General features: G+C 41.4%; 1 protein-coding gene across 2 annotated transcripts in view; it reads right to left on the reverse strand.

Moving 5' to 3' along the window:
• The window catches only part of furina (furin (paired basic amino acid cleaving enzyme) a), a 75309-nt gene that overhangs the window by 37901 nt on the left and 19375 nt on the right, over positions 1 to 18033 (reverse strand). For both annotated transcript variants that reach the window (XM_031846583.1, XM_031846582.1), the window contains exon 3: positions 53 to 151. In XM_031846583.1, coding sequence (XP_031702443.1) covers positions 53 to 151 — 99 coding nt within the window. The remainder of the gene's footprint in view (positions 1 to 52; positions 152 to 18033) is intronic.

Here is an 18033-nt window from a genome sequence, read left to right on the forward strand (position 1 = left end):
CACACACACACACACACACACACACACACACACACACACACACACACCTTACCTTGGGATCTTTTTGAAGACGGACTTGTGTCCCCCTGTGATCCGACAGCGATCTCTTCACCACCGTACGATGCCGGAAGTGATAATAATCACCAAATACCTGAAAGATCAAGAGATAAGATCAGTTATCACATTAGGACATTTAAATCTGTAATCTGATTACATCTCTACCTCTGATAAAGCTTCAATGAAGAATGAAACGAGTCTGATCGTGCTCGTTCTCTACTACTAAACTACTACGTCACAAACACAGAATGGTTGAGTAAATCAAAGATTTTAGAAGCATCATTTTAACTGAGTAATAGAAAGCCTTGTGTTAAGCCTGAATATTTAGATTTTCCTTTTCGCTCTACAGCAAACTTTCACGTAGGTCCTATGAGGTTAACAAATCTCTCCCCATCCTTGCGGCTGCAAATCATTTTTCTCCGCATTCTGTGGTGCCAAGTGAGGCTAATGGGCTGCACTAGCCAGTGAAAAGTGTTCTCACAATTAGAGAATTCCATTTCCATTCCCAATAACCCTCTCCATCTCCCGGTAGTGCCACACCAACTTACGCATTGCCCTGTGGGAAACCCGACACGTGACCCATAATCCTCTGTGCTCCGTCCAGTTATTGCCGCTGTGTAATCAAGGTCATTAATGGAGCGGTGAGCAGGTACTCGCTTCACCTCAAAGAATACGTTATCGGAGCAAAGAACAGCACTCCACATAGAAGCTGAGCAGCTTCAGAGGGAAGACGACTTGATGTTGTGAGTCTACACAAGAGTTTAAAACAATTAGCAGATGAATTGATATGAGAGAATTGTTTGGGGTGTTTGTAGATTGATTATTCAATTTAAAAAAATAAACAAATTATTAATAAGTAGTGGAAAAACATGTTTGTTGCAACCCCAATCTAGACTAAGAAAAACATGAGTCCAATGTAGAGGTCGAGCAATTATTCAGCGAAGATAACACGTTTTACAAACTACCGTTAACTGTGGAAAATGGCCGATGGCTGCACAGCTGCCACTCACACGAAGACATGCACCACTGTTTTGCACAGAGCCTTGATACACAGAATGAGAGTCTGGATGTGATTAACTCCTGATAATAATCGAAACAACTGTTAGACAAAATTGGTGCATCGAGACCAAGGGAACGACAACAGACTTAATTAGGTTTTAGATATTTATTATGTTTTTTTTACCGGTGATACGGGTAGAAAATGTGGGCTAAACATTTGCAGACTAGCGGTATTCATGTCAAGTATATTTCTCCCGAATATATAACTTGATACTATAACTCTTTGTACAAGACAGGCAAGCTTCGGGGGTGTCGGCCGATTATTCGTCTTTTACTTGTTCCAGAGCATCGTTACTATATCAGCCTGTACAAATCCACTATCAATCGACCTCTTGTTCAAAGGAACATTTTTCATATGCAGAGCTAAATACTATGTTTAGCAGCTGATCGATCAAACTTCTACAAGGTTTTCAGGTGCCGTTAACAGCTCCATATGCTCTGAATTGTTAATTAATGCATTAATCACTATAGAGAAAATGTAGAAATGAAGTTAGATAGAGTCACAGCATACAGATTTTAGATGAGAGTTAAACATAATTATGAGCAGCATAAACATATGAAAAGGATAACAAATATTACACATATGTTGTAAAGTGATTGGGATGCTTTGAGTCCCAGGAAAGGTTGATGAAGAGCTACGGTACTGCAGTGTGCACTGCATTCCTTCACTCTAAAGAGAGTCACGGTTCACTCCCCCAACCTCCTCTGCTCCCATTTAATCACAGTAAACAGGCCGATTCCAGCCAGGCTCAAACTAAAAGCCCCTGCACACAAAGCCAGGAGACAATAGGGAGGCTATAACCAAGAGGGAAGACACACTTTACAGGGATGTTCAGCTCACAGGTGGAACCACCTCCACACCACGAGTGTGTGTGTGTGTGTGAGTGACTGAGTTAAACTATTAAAGAACAAGACCAGAAAGAAAATGCAGGATATGAAAGAGGATAAATGCTGAAAACCAAAGGCATTACCTTCGCAGACCCTTCACTGAAGAAGAGAGGAGGTAGTGGGTCCATTGTGTCTGTCCACATTAGAGCCTCGGAGGAGGACACTGATCAAAGAGGTCGAGAGTGGCAGGGTCCATCAAGCAACTCTAAATACACTAGTAATAGATTTTAAAACGAAACATTGATGGTCGATTCATCCGGTCAAGCAATGGTGTCAGAGATGGTTTAGCACAGTTTAAAGCAGCTAGTGGTGATTCATCTTTCAGGGCCCATGTTGTTGATGTGAGGTATTTCCTATTAGACGTGATAACACACACACACACACACACACACACACACTATAACGTCAGTTTCCCTGGGCTGCAACAAAATCAGTTGATAGAATGAAAAAAAGATAAATATCGGGTTTTGGTGTCAGAAAATTAAAATCAAAGAGAAACAACTTCATTCGAGACTCATCAGTCGGTGAGAAATCACATGATGCAATCCACTGGAGAGGATACCGACCCCAATATGTCCAACAGCAGCAGCAGCAGCAACAGATTGTAATTCAGTCCCAACTTATGCTGGGTTTTTAATGAGATGTATTTTTTGTGCTAAATGCTGTCCTCACTTTTGAATATAGCAAATTAAAAAGTGTGGCAGGCTCTCTAACATCTGGAGGGGGATGCATTTGGGTATAATTAAAAAAAATAAAATAAAATATATATATGTGTGTGAAAATAAAAACTCTGTACATCACATATTGATGATGTAGGACAATACATAATTAATTCCCAAAGCCAACTCATTTCTACACTTCTTCGACAGTGGATTTTAGAATAGATAAAACATTTTGCTTGGACACCTGAAACAACCTCCAAAGACCAAGTCTACACAGACAGAGAGATTTGTTCCAAGATAGACAAGAAAGAGCTTGTTCATGTGCATAAATGCACCGACATACAATGAGTTCCACTCACACTAAAAACAACTCAGCTGTGTCAAACATATGCAAACACACACACACACTTACCACACTCAACAACATGTATTCCAAACTAGTCGTGCTAAATGTCTACCCCTGCAGCTTAATCATTATCTGGCAGTCAGCAACAACAGTTGAGAGCTGAGGTTTTTGACCATTTTATCTCAGAACTACGGTGTTTCCGTGGGGCTTTACTGCTTTCCGTTAGAAAAAAAAGGGCCAATAAAGACAAAGACATTCCAAAAAAAACCATGTGGAAACAGAGAGATCAGGACTTGCGAGTGAGCATTACTGATGCGATAAGCTGGGCGCTGATCGAGCAGAACAGGCTTCGCCGGTGCTCTCCGAGTGGCCCATTACTGAAAGTGAGGCATTAATCCATCTACTTCATTAAAATGCATGTTAACAGACAGAGGAAAATTACTGTCTGCTGGTTTGTTTGCATGTTTGCTCCCATCCCACCTGCCAAATTTACCTTGTGGGAAAGCACTTATCGAGAGGTCTGGTGTCTCGTCTCCAGTGACTGTTGACACAATTATGTTTTACAAAGAGCCAAACAATGTCTGGAGACAAAATAGGAAAGCGGTTTGGGGGCTGCAATAAAGTGGTATTAAACTGTTTTCCATATGGGGCCGTGAATGTCAAGAACAAAGCCTGTGGATTCTGAACAATCCACTTGAGGAGGCCGTTACTCCAGTTAAAGTACAGATACAACAATAATGACAAATTTCACATCAATCATGACACATTTCCTTTCAGTTTTGAAGATTAACTGCATTTGATTTAGGGTGATCGGGATGCAGGTCATTACCATATTTTATTTGTGCACCAGCGGCTTGAGATAAATTGAGAAAATGAGACTCGCACGGGCGATATAGCCTCCCAAAATAGCTCGGCAAATTGTTTATATAATGAAGCTAGAGCCTAATTACTCAACGCGGTGAATGGGTAGGATAGGGCCACCAACCGCCACAGTGGCAGCTGGACATAACCGTCGTCTTTCTGTTTAGGAGGGCAGAGCGGACCGAGCTAATCCCACACACCTGAAAAATGGGTTTGTACAGCTGGTCTGCCTTTCTGCCAAACTACACTTCGTCATCACATGGTTTCCCCCCTATCTGTAGTCGTCCCATAGCAGTCATGCTGCCTTCCCTTCCACATTAGGCCTTTAGTTTGAATGGCATCTACAGTAAGTTATGTGTGTTGATGCTTGAGCCTAAGCTAAACAGACGGTTCGGGTACACTGCAGAGGCGTACACAGGTGTAGGTGAAGTGGTAGCTAGAGTGCAGAAGAGTTGTCCAAATACATCTAAATCATGTAGGAATAAACTATAGCATTTATAAAACCTTATAAGGCAAAGACAGGCTACCTTATTTATCAACACACTGTCCGTTTTCAACAAGCTGCCGGCCACATTCCTCTACTGTGTTTATCCAATAAAAACAGATTATGATTCCTGGCACTGTCCAGTTTAACTCGATTGTTCTGAAGAAGTCAGATTAGACCATTAAACGGTGTTGACAAAAACAAGTCGATTAAATAGGATGGTGAAATATGGTGCATTTGAGTAGGGAGGATGGCTGGGAAATACCCCAACAATGTCAATATCTAAATCAGATTACACTGTGCCATGTGCTCGGCTGTTTGACGATGATTAGCATTCCCACTTCTGCAACCTTGCTATCAGTCACCCGGCTCCCATTTCTGCACCATCGTGGCTCCCCGATGAAATAACCTTCCCCCTCGGGTCAAGACTGTGGAGCGGCAAAGCCTGAGAGGACCTTTCTCTTTCAGTAAAACCCTTAAGTACCACTTCTCCGTCTTCTCCTTGCACCCGACCTTGTGCTCGTCTCGCATTAAGAGAAACATTCGAGCGAATGGTTACTTTACTTCTTTATGAATAGGGACTCAACAATCATTTTTAAACTCAATTTTCCTTCATTGTATCGACTGTTTTGAAAATCAGTGACCATTGTCCTTAAAACACTTCAGTACCTGTAGTGGAAAAAACATAAGGAGCCGGGCATTCTTGCCTTTTTCTCCCCACTAATTTCTGAAACTGCTTCCCACTGTGCTGTCGAGCACTTCTATCGATTCAAAGATGAATATACATGTAAAAAAAAATAAAATTCTATACTTTTCCATTGTCTGTCCAACAAGTGAACTGCACTCGCCTACCAAACACTGCGTATAAATTATGTTGTTTGTCTTTTCAATGGCGTGTATCCAAAACAAGACCGAGACCTTACGAGACTCTCACTCTTAAGTTCAGAGGCACGTTTCAGAAAGAAGCTTCAAGAAACTCTGAGCCGAACCCTTAAACTCTTAAGTTGATGAACCTTCTGATGGAAAACTACAGTTTTCAATTCCAGAACAGCTGATCAGAGTTTTTCATTCAACTCCGAGTATATTCACTCCAAGTTAAGCTTGTGTGAATGAAAAAAGCCATCATCACTGAAGCTCTGATGCTGCGGTTCACTACACAGGTAAACAAAATAAATGTAAACACAGTCACTAAAATGCTGTTAAAACCCAAACGTGTTTCGACTATAAGCAGCCTATTTAAAAAGAACAAAAAACTGCAGCTTCACCTCGATCCTGCTGATTCAGAAATATTAATCTCTGATATTATAGGAATTATGTTCCATCAGTGAGACTAATCGCATCATGAGTGATAATTATTCATTGATATCACAAATACCATTTTTTACAATTCAAACTGAGATTACACATGTGCAATAAACGTCTTCGTGGAGCTGCTCTAATGAACTAGCAGCTGTACTGTGTGCTGAGAGTCACAGCGTTGTTATTAAATGTGAGCTGTTCAAAGAAATGACTGACAGGAAAATCTAACGTTACCGCTCTTAAGTAGATATGCAACCAGCATTCTGACATAAAGTAAACCTTTGATACACAGGAGACAGAGAGAAAATCTGGGTTTGTTCAAAAATAAAAAAAAAATAAAACAAAACTGCCAGCGAGCGGGTTAGGGTCACAGAGTTACCATGGTAACTGACCTAGAGGTTAAGTTACCTCGCTTATTCTGGAGTTTTTGCTCATCTCAAGGTCAACTAACTCAGTTTTCCTTTAACCCGCTTCCTGAAACATGGCGCAGGTTACGGGAAGCTCCAGGTTATGGATCATTAAGTTATTCTAGTGGAAGAGAGGTAACTGAATGCGTGTGTGAGGAATACATATATTTGCAGTGCTGCTACACCAGTCATATATGATGAAACTCAGGCAGCTCATGCTTTCCGTTTATTGTTGGTAAAAAGGGCACCTGCATAATTTCGGGGACATGTTTACTTGTTGGCAACACTGGCGGAGCGTTACTGTTGGCAGACATCATGCTGTGATGTGATGCAATGCTGGCAAACCCCCTGACATTTTGACTACTTATTAACTTGTAGGTCCACAGTAAATATCAATGTTGTACCAAGATAAATTCTGCTTACATGTATGGTAAACATCTGAGATCACAGTGAAACAGTAATTAAAAGGGGAGCCTGTTATCTTATTGTATGCTCCATCCTCCCGGGGTCTCTGCATTAGCACAACAACGTGTCCACTGCAGCACAACTCGACTTTATGGAGGGGATGAGCAGCGTGTAAAAAGTTTACAGCGTCACGGCAGAACTGCTGCAAGCTTACGGGTCGACGAGAGCTGTCCTCAGATGACTAACTCCTCACAGTGAGGTCTTTATGGTGCTGTGAGGATGAAGTCAGACACAAGTCAGACACAAGACCGCACACATCCGCAGTTACGTCGGTCTTATAACAGCACAGACAGTGCGGACTGTCATAATTATAGGAAAGTCTATACATTTGAGAAGTAGACAGGCAATCACTCTGTGCTCTGTTGTTTCCTCATTGTTATAAAAAGAGAACACGACCCGATTCGCTAAACGGATATTCAGTCATGCTTATGGATATTTTCCCTTTGGCCAATTAGTTTCAAATGTATTTTTCTCTTCATATCCATCTTTGACAAAAGGGAAAAAACATACTGACGTGGTAAAGGGAAAGAATAGTCATGACCCTTCGGCCTGTGATCAAACACTCACTCCCCCGCTGGACCAGAAGTGACGGACTGTGTGAGACGTGAACTTTAGCCTGAGGGTGGAGTCAGACGTTATCTCAAAGAATCGATCAGTCACGAGCGGAGCTTCAATCAGCAGGAAGGTCAGCGAGAGGGTTTCTGATCGAGCCGGTCTGACCTCAGTCCGAGAGGTTGTTTTTTTTTTTATAAATAACCTCAACCAACTGTGATCAGAGGGAACGTGGAGACACCTCAACCCTTTGAGATAAACCATCTCGTTTTCAAGGGATTCACAGAAAATAAAGTACAAGAAACAAAACAACACTCGCACATACAAAGCCAGAAGCTTTCACACAGCCAGTTCCAGGCAGGACTGTTATACACAGTTACACAACTCCGTCCCGCTGTTCTGTGTGAAAAGTACGGAGGTACAATGAGGGGACAGAGTTGTCCCGCCGCTGACCTGGCAGGGCAGAGCGGCGACACTGCTGTGTAAAACATAGCGCCTCTATTGCTCCCGTGGTGCCGGCGTGCTTTCTGTAATCACACACTGGGGCGGCATTATGAAGCCGTTGTTTGGTTCAGTGGGAAGCCGCCGTAAAGGCAGATCTTCTTTACTGCAGCATCGCCGAGTCTCTGTGTGAAAGGGGCTACTGACTGCCCAAACAAACGCCAAAATAAATACAGTAAATGTGCACATACCCATACAAGGTTGTATTACATGTTTACATTTCAATAGAAGGCAAAAGGCTGGTGTGCTGAAGCGCCAGTGGGATGTTGCTCTGCTTCAGTCACATTTGCAAAATAATCATTTTCAGTAGCTTTATCACAACAAAGAGATAAATAAAGATCTTTGTAGTTAGATTGTGGTGGAATTCACCTCGTGGACTTTCTATGAGCCCGACCCTGAACTACTTCAAATCAAATGTACACGTCTTCAGACAGAGCTGTTAGAACAAAGGCAGCAATCAATTCAATAGCTTCATTCAGTATAGTTGACATCCATCGATCAACAAAGAATCTATTCATCAGCTATAATATGCACTGCTCAATAATTACAATTATTCATGTACAACAGTTTTCACTAGTAAAGTAAAAGTACAAGATGTGACTCATACACAACATTTTCTTCCTCATCCAGTCAAAAACACAGCATGTTGGTTCTACAGCTGGCCTTTCTTTAATTCATTCTGAATGCAGTGGTGGTATTGTAACTTTATTCATTACTCTCCAAGCAACATTTTATTTTCATTAATATTTAAAACTTTGTCATTTATTTTTCTGTAATTACCTCCCAGGCCGCTGCACTAATCCAACGTCCTTCAGTAGCAAAAGTCTTCAGGCTTAAACTGTTCAGAGAACGACAGACAGTCAAACTCACGGGGTCCCCAGAGAGAGTCCATGCATCAACACTTTCACACACAAATAATGGAGCCAAATTAGAGCTGGAAAGATGGTTCATGTAGAGATGTACAAATGTTAAACAATAAGTAAACCAATGAACCAATGTTGTTCTTCCAATATATACATATGTTAAAAATTAAATACATAACCAAACTGAGATAGTAATAATTAGTATATAAAATAAAGAAATTCAGCGGTCATTGTAATTATATGCACGTGTGGAGAAAAAAAACTAAATGTATCAGAAAATCCTCATACTGGAAGTCGCATTTTAAGCAACTTTCAGCATTTTTTACAAATCATTAAATGATTTTCTTGGATTAAAAAAAAAAAATGAAGAATGTTAATTATATTGTGTAGATAAATATCTGTTAACTCTGCAGTATGAACACATCTCACCCTTCTACAAAGAGCCATAACCCTACTTATGCAGTGACTCCACTCCACCCTACTTCATGAGAAACTCCTGAGTCTTCACAGAGAGTTTAGAGCAGCACAGAGGTTTTTTCTGCTGCAAATAGATTAGAGATTTTAAAATGTTTCAAATTCAATCATCAGATTCAAAAATAATTGAAAGTTCACACGTTAGGAATTGAATTCCTAAGATTGTTATCCTTTTCCACTCCTCCCCTCTGTACCATAGAGCCATGCTTGTCTCTTTAGCAGATCAGCAGTGGTGTCATATCATCTAAAAGAGTTACTAATGAGATGCAGCTCAGTACTGTGTCAAGTTGTCAGTCATAAATAAGAAATAATAGTATTCATCATAACAATAATGAATTCATTTAATTACAATAAATTGTGACAGTGTATAAAGGCTTAGAACGTTATGATGAAAATATATGACGGCCATTACCATCCTCACTTATGTCTTATAAGTTGTTGCAGCAAGTTTCACCACTTGAGAATTGATAAAAAAATACCACATTGAAACACCAAGACCTCAAGAAACACCAGAACAAAATCCATGTTCGGATTGGGTATCAAAAACTTTTAGACATTTGGATGTTTCTTTGATTCTTGAGCCATGCCAGATGTTCCCTTGCCAAAATGTAGCCTCCGCTACAAGCTTGCATGACATGGTTGTTACCAACGGCTTCGTTTGGTTTTCTAGTTTGATACAATACAAGTCACTCTAGTCCTAAAAGTCTGCTACGGCCTCTGAAAGACAGTCAAGTCAGATGCCTTGATGAGCTCATCCTCATTAGTGGAGGAATTCAACTGCAACCATCGCTAGTTACCCCGGTGTGTGTGTGTGTGTGTGTGTCAGAAAAGGCGAGACAGCTGAACTAAGATGGAGGAAATTGGAGTGGGACAGGAAGGAAGCAGGTTTCTGTCACGAGGGATGCAGTTCTATCACAGAGTGGAAACTGTATGATTGCTTTAGACACCATGAGGGAATACGAAATACAATCTGTGCTTTGAATCAGTATTAACCAGGAGAGTCAAAATGCCCAACATCTACTTTAAAATAAATAAATCTATTCTTTAACGATAGGGAGGAGGCATTTTGCACTCTAATTTTGTTAAAACACAGTGTGCCAATCTAATTATAACCCACTTTTTGGTATAATTCTGCGTTCAGAAAACTCCCAATCCGATGCTTTTAACAAATTGGGGCTTTGAAAAGAAAATCAGCTCGCCTGGGTAGTGAAATGGATTAAAAAACTAAAAAAGCTTCTGTTGTGTAAGAGCTTGAGGCCATGAGGATGATTATGATGAGACTGTAACAACATGCTTATGAAAATAAGTTGGAAAACGTAGGCTATGGCAAACGTTAGGAAGAGGGAAAATTGCAACCATTAGTTTAGCTAAATGTTTTATTAAATAGTTTCCACACATTCACTGCGCTTATTGCTCTGCCGCACCGTCTCCTCAGACAGACTGCGCTCTACGGCAGGGAGCTGCTCTGGCACACTAGCCGGTTATTCAGAGTGGCTATTTACGGACGCACCCTACATATCTGTGTGTTGAATTCGTAAGAGAGAAAGTGTCAGAAGGTTATGTGTCGGACTATTTCTTGGCCAGGCGCAGACGCTTCCGAGGAGCTTTCACTGGTTTCCTGGCATTTCCCAAAATGTCAACGATTCCTTTAAGGTTTCAGAGAGAGCCCATTTGCTGTGAGGAAAATTCAAACATAAAAAAACAGCACACGTAAACATGTAATACATTTTCCTCCTTAAGCTATTGTTTTTGTGTACATCTTTAAGGAGCTGTTGAAAGTGGAAGATGCTAATGCTTAAATGGTAAAAAGAAAAAATCCTGACTTAAGCACAGAACATCTCATTTATGACACATGCTTTATCCACGAGCTGGCTTTGCCTTTGAGTTCACGTATTTTTGCTTCATGCAGCACAAAGTAAAGTGACAGTGACGGGAAAGACAGAAAAGATTTAACATGAATTCATTGCCATTTCAACTGCTTCTCAGCCCCCGGGCCCCCTGCCATTATATAAGTAGACATGAAAGCTCGCTGCATAAAATCCTGGGCTGGACAGAATTAATGTGCACTGATGAATAAGCATGAGCCGTGAATACGGCGGCGAGTCTCAAAGTACGAGCAGAGCCACAGATTACAGCACCGAATTAAATGATTATAGGCTGACTTTTTTTTTTTTTTTTTGTTTTATCACCTGATTTCTGTTAAAGTTTAAAAATTGATCGCATGAGAGGTTTCAAGCGGTGAGGCGAGAGGAGATTTTTGAGTCCAGTTTAGGAAGAGTACACCGGGGTAACATCCTCGACGAGGCGCTTGACAGCTGAATCCAAAGCTTTCTCTATAAAGTTAACAGTGTGTTGAAGCTGGTAAAGGAGTACTTGGGCTATAAATTCAGAGAGTGGAAGGACAACTGTGAGAGTCATCTCATCTCATTAATAACCTGTTGTGTTTATCCCCACCTGCCTTTGCTCTTTTTTTTCTCACTCACTCACTCACACACACGCTCACACACACACAGCAAAAGGTGATTGCCAGCGGGACACAAGCTAATAAGATTTAACTCTGGCATCTAATTTTATCGTCCCCTTTACTCCTAGAGTTCTGCTGCAGGACAGAAATACCAAACAGGCTCTTCTGACCCCAATGAAGGACCGCAGGGCCATTTGAGGAAGCTGCACTCTCTTAATTTCCAAACAACTCTCCACCGAAAACATTTCCATCACTGTCTTCTCCCTCCACAGAGGACCAAGCACTTTTGTCTCTGCACCCACCACAGGTAGCAAATCCTTCTGCACTTCAATTTAATGGACTGTCACGAGGGTCTCCCCGAAGGTGCAGCATTTGAGAGTGACTTTGAGAAAAGAGAAGAGGACATAAATGGTCCCATATTGGAAGGTGAAGGACATTCCCTTTTAATGGAAAAATGCCTTCACTGAAGAAAAAATGATTTTACAGCATCTCATTTGTTGGGTAGAAGGAGAGAAAAAGACCAAATTGACCAGGATAATGGTTTGCATCTGTCAACTTTGCACGCTCTGGAAATATATGGATTTTTCCTCATCATTGCTGGTTTGGTTATTCCAACATGTCCCCGCTGAAGACCACACCGCGCACATGAAATTGAGGCACAACCTCGTCCTACATGCTGCCAACGCCCGAGGCTGCACGCATTACAGCCTGTGATCCCCCTCACTCTGAAAAAGCCTCCGACTCATTGTACTCCTCTCTGCACTGAAGGTGAAGTGGGGTGAAAGAAAGATGGATCACAAAACAAGATCCACCACACGGATGGAAGAGGGGAAGTCCTGCAAGACTGTTTGTTACCACCGTTTCCACAGCGATCCGATGAGGTTCAGGTTTGACAATGTGGTGTGCTGTAGGAGGGCTACGAGGGTAAGAGACCATTTGGTTAGTCCGGGAAAAAAAAAGAAACATTTTACAGTTTGTTTTTCTAAGCGAGCACCAATAAAATGGGTGATTTGTGCAATACATCCTCGGGTAGACAACTTATGTTCTTCTGCCCTGTATTCTTTTACAGTGTCATAAGCCTTTTTAAAACATGACACCAACCAGACATAACTGCTCTGGTTTGGTATGCATAGCACACTCAACTTGGTGATAGTGGAAACAATTTGAGCATGTCATTCTGGCTGAATGACCAGCCGGGTCATCAGTCATTCCTTATCTGCACTGCTTTTGTCTTGCTTGTGGAACGACTACACGCTGGAGCTTTATCCATCCATAATGTTATCTTATATGGACATAGATCCTGCTGCTTCCTCCCCAGACTTAATGGTGGATTTTACACAATAATGAGTACCTGGTGCCTTTTAGGCCACTAAACGCACGCACACGCACACAACTTTTCTCCTTCGCCAGCTCAAACCTGCTCAAAAGACAAACATGCAGCAATAGGCGAGAAATTGATGTCACCGAAAATGTATCCTGCCACTGCTCACACATAAATGTACTGAAATAAGCCAACACATAAAAATGTTAAATAAATATATATTTTTTACAATACTTGTCCAATATCTCAGACATCTATAAAGTCAGCATTACAGGCAAAGCATGTTACACACAGATTCTTATGGAATATATAATGGATGTCTGGAATTTGCAGCATCTTTTTGGATGCCAATTCAAAGGAAGATTAATAATCAGAGTTCAATACAATGTCTAAATGTACATGCGGGTGCCTGTTCTGTTTGCACTCATGCACAAACATGTGCATTTTGGGTGGCGCAATACACAACCCTGCCTATCTTTTCACACTATTTCTCTGATTGATAGGTGGCAGTAATGTGCCAACAAACACAGCGATGCGCCAGCAAAGGCAGGGAAAAAAAAGTCAACACGCATGTAAACGATGTAGGGCTCAAACTGGAGAAAAGTCAGCTTTGTATTGTTTCATTGGGAAGGAAGGACACTCATCTTCTTTGTAAGACCTCAAGGATGCACACAATGCACTTTTTCTGAGAAACAATATAAAACAGAAACTTGGAGAAAACTCCACACAGGGCATCTTTACTAGTCGCACAATGGATGCAGCATTGAAACAGACGAGTTAACAAACTTTAGCGGCAGTTTGTCCTTGCAGCTTGAAATCAAGGCTGCATGGTAAAGCAGGTAATGCCCTTAGAATAATGAGCAAACATTAATCAGTATGGTGCTCTTTTACTCTCAATGAAGCTGAGAGAAAACACCGTCAACAGCAATTAAGTGGAGCTGAAATGAGCTGAAAGCAGCGAGTCCATTTGAGAGAAATAGCATTGAGCTTTTCAATGGGTCATCACGGTTTATTTACCCTATCTTTCTCTTATCTAATGAAAGCAAATCAACATAGTAGTCACAAGCAAACTGGGTCCAGCTACTGCCGTACACACTGCAACACTTTGTTCCTCCTTATCTGGAATTGATGTGTTCATTTATGCGGTCGATCAACAAAATTATTCAGAATTTCCATTCCCTAGGCACTATGAACAAATGAGCTCTTCCAACCAAATAATTCAGCAATCGGGGAAAGATATGTTGAATCCAGTTACTACACAGAATTATTCATAATAGACAGCAGCGCGGAGCACAACTCTGCTCTCATCTACATTATGAGAATGAAAAGTCACTGCCCTGTCAAGGCACATTACATTCATACGACATGGCTGCCTTTATTACAGCTCCCTGTCAAATGAAGCTGCGCTGGGTCCAGCATAAAGATAATATCCATCGTAGTGTAGAGACATTAAGCAGCGTGTTGCTTATGTGTGATCCTGGCACAAGAAAACATCACAATCAAGTCCAATGTCAACACAGTTCAGGTAACATGAGTGGGGAAGGAGCTGTGCACGCAAGATGAATTACCAAAAGCAATCTCTGCATTGTGGATTTACTGCACGGTTTGGTTGTTGTCGTCACTGAAGTGTCCGACAGCCAACGCAAGCCAACGTTCATTGTGCTGGCAAGCACAATGAACGTTTGGTAACTGAATCCTTCCTCTGTGCTCGTGTTCTGTTCTTTATAGTCTGGCTGTTTGATACGATGTCAAACACACCTTGAAAAAGGACAAAACCACTTGCATTAACACAATGAGGAAAGTCTCAAGTGTGTTTGGCACAGGTCTAAAGGGGACACTGGTAAAGATGGCCACAGAAGAGCTCGGCATGGCTGACACACCTGTATTGCTGGATGGGTCCACGTTGTTTGAGCATGCAGACATCCAGCCAGCCAGTCGCCATCTCCACCTCTTCCTCAATCTCACTCACAGCAGGCGAGAGTGAAAACAACGCAGCCAAGCAGAACACAATGACTGGGTACTGGCGGTGACCTTACGACGCCATCATTTCATCATGTGGACACTTCCAAAGGGAGTTAAGATCCCAGCATCAACCCAATATAGAGACGCACAAATAAAAAAAACTCCGCTGCGCAATTACATCACAACATCATATCACAATACACTGCTTCAGTCCAAAGCTGTACATTTACAATGTACATTGAAGCAGAACACACACACAGTTGTTTTTATTACAGTGAATGAAGGGACGTAAACACAACGATTGCAGTCGTCTCCTATTCAGTAATGAGACGATGTAAAAGTTATCCAGATGTAACCACCATCGCTCTACGTCACAAAGTAAATGAACGTACAGTAAACTCAGTTACTGTGGGGGATGTTATTAAAGCACAACGGAGCCTGATCACATACAATACATGCGTCCAGCATTGCGGTGGAGAAGACAAAGGGTGAAATCTGACTCTGAACCATAAATCAAAACCCCCGCAGTAGGCATCTATAGCAGAGCTCCCGTCCAGGTCCCTCCACACCCATGGACCACCCACACAGCTGTTACCACTCATGTTGCCTGAGTAGCTCTCTTCTCAAGACCGTGGCAGCGTGTGCAAACTGATGATTGACAGCTCCCCCACTCTGCTGTTAACTTTACTGTACGACATTTCACACTATTGTCATCAGTTCATAGGGTTTGGTGGCATCAAGTAATTCACAGCATATGTCACGAAAAAACGATCAATCATCAAAACGTTCACTGATTATTTCTTTGATAGTTGACTACGAATCATCATCTAACAAATAACATAAACTCTAATTATATACAGTATACTACAAGGAAGCAGTGCTGGGTGACAATTTAATGTGATAATTAATCATCTTTCAATGGAATCATATCGTGATGATATTGTACATAAAGATATCGTGAAATACAATTATTTGATAAAAAAAACAAGCACATAGTGACTCAAATTTCTCCAAAAAGCAGATAATTTTGGACTAAAAGGAAATTTCATTTGTGAAGTATTTAATTCAAACAAAACAAAAATAGGCTTTACCTTGTGGTTATTGACTATTGACTCATCTAATTACCAGAAAATATGCTATATTGTGATATCATTATTGAAATGACCTATATCGAGATAGATGTTGGCCATATTGCCCAGCCCTACTAGGAAGTACATTTTTTTTGCAAAGAATCACATCTTAAAAGTTCTTCATGTTTTGTATGTAGTATTTTAATTTGTAAAGTCACTATTAACTACAGTGGATTCAAAAGCACAATATTTCCTTCTGATAGGTAGTGGAGTGTATGTGTAACGTGTCATGAAATTGAAATATTTAAGTTAAGTACATGTACGTGAAATTTGTACCTCAGTACAGTGGTTGATTAAATGTCCTTAGTTACATTCCACCACTGCCCATAGTGACACACACCAAAATGTATCCACAATAAAATCATTAAAGAGAGTTCAATATTAAGCCTTTCCTTGTTGGCTCAAAACTTTAAAATGATTTTGAAATGACAAAAAAAGCATGTTTAGTCAACCAACTGTTTGCCCCACTGACTCATCCAGTATTGTGTACCCTGTTTTTCCCGATAAGTGTGTGTGTGTGTGTGTGTGTGTGTGTCTCCGTGTCCCCTGTGGTGGCATTTCAGGTCACACTACTCCACGAAGGGGAGCATTCCTTTCTCTTGAAATAGTCCGGTCCAGTCTGAAGCTCGGAACACAACGACTGTGACCAGCTGCCAAAACTGCTGGATTCATCATTCTGCCCAAACCACCATGCTGCTGCAGCTGCTGCTGCTGCTGCAGCTGCAGCTGCATGGTGGCCGGGACAATGACAGGAAGGCCAGCCGCAACCGTTCCCTAGAGTCTGACAACAATATTAACGATATGATACTCCGTCCTGTGGAAATTCTCTAAATCTCTGATGAGGATCCGTCTGATTTTCAAGCCACATCTGTAAAACGTTTTCAGCCTTCAGATATTTGTAATGAATTTGAATCATTTCTATATTCATCCGTTTTTGGGATAAATATGTTTCTTTCCGTAAATTTACTAGAGCGGAATGAGCAAAGGCAAACTGTAGTTTATGGTTGCCCTTCATTTCTCTCTAAGTGTTGTGAAACAATGCATGATTCCTGTAACCTAAGGAAACACCAGTCTCTCAGAGTCGCTGTGAGTTGGGACAGTCCCCAAATAGACGAACATGCCGACCTGGTACCAAAATAAGGATAATAAAAGGTTCCAGGCCGTGTTGTGTGTGTTGAGGGAGAGAGCGAGATTCTTTCATAAACGGCTACTATTATAGGTCTGGGAAGCAGTGGGAGGCTGGCTGTTTTCTGTGGACTAAACACTTGAAACCACTTGTTGGGAAAGCTCCCTCAAAGCTCAAGTCAGCACAGGACTCAGCTCTTTCCAAAGCACCATAATTGCAGTTCTCCTGGCTTACTTTGCATATTAGAAAAGTCAATGAATGGCGGCAGCAGACTCTCAGGGAAACCTGGGAGGTGGAGTCTCTCCACTGTGCCACAGCAGTGTACATCTGGACTCAAGCCCTGGGAACGAGAGCGAGTCACTGAGGCTCACCAGCTATACCACAGTATCCAAAATATTGGTAACATTCCATGAACTGGAGCAGCCTTCAGAGAAACGCATCCAAGCAGATGGACACTCCTCACAAAACAGCCTCTTCAGAGCTTCCTCTGCAGTTGGTTTCCTGTATATTGTGTTAAATATGGCAAGTCGAGAGAGGCGGGTGTATGACAGTTCACTCCTGAGCCAATTTCAACATCGGCTCTAGTACATTGCCTGCGTACGATAACATTTATTTGGATCATAATTTATGGATAATTGAAATGCAGAGCAATAAAGCCAGCTTTATGGGGAGAAGTGTCCAGAAGAATGTAAATTAATGTTGCCTAAAAAGCCTAAAAGGGTTATTTGTTCTAAAAACACACAAGTATGAACGCCTTCCAAAATTCAATGAAATCACACAGAGTTGGAGGAGGTATACAGGCATTAAGGGGCCCGTTGACAATCGATTAATAATGTAAGTCATTCGCTATATAAAGACAAAATGCTAATATGTGCTTTCCAATGTTATATCGCTGAGCACCGAATATCTTTGGGTTTTGGTCTGTTGGCCTGAAAACAAGTGATTTGAAGATGTCACCTTGGATTGTGAAGGCCGTTTTGTGACATATAGATCAATCGAGAAAAAAAGACAATTTAATCAATAATGAAATGATAAGTTGCAGCCCTATAGATTCTCACTCTCTCTCACACACACACACACACACACACACACACACACACACACACACACAC

Source organism: Anarrhichthys ocellatus, unplaced genomic scaffold, assembly GCF_004355925.1.
Source record: "Anarrhichthys ocellatus isolate YVR2014 unplaced genomic scaffold, GSC_Weel_1.0 scaffold6, whole genome shotgun sequence".
In the NCBI taxonomy this organism is placed as follows: Eukaryota; Metazoa; Chordata; class Actinopteri; order Perciformes; family Anarhichadidae; genus Anarrhichthys; species Anarrhichthys ocellatus.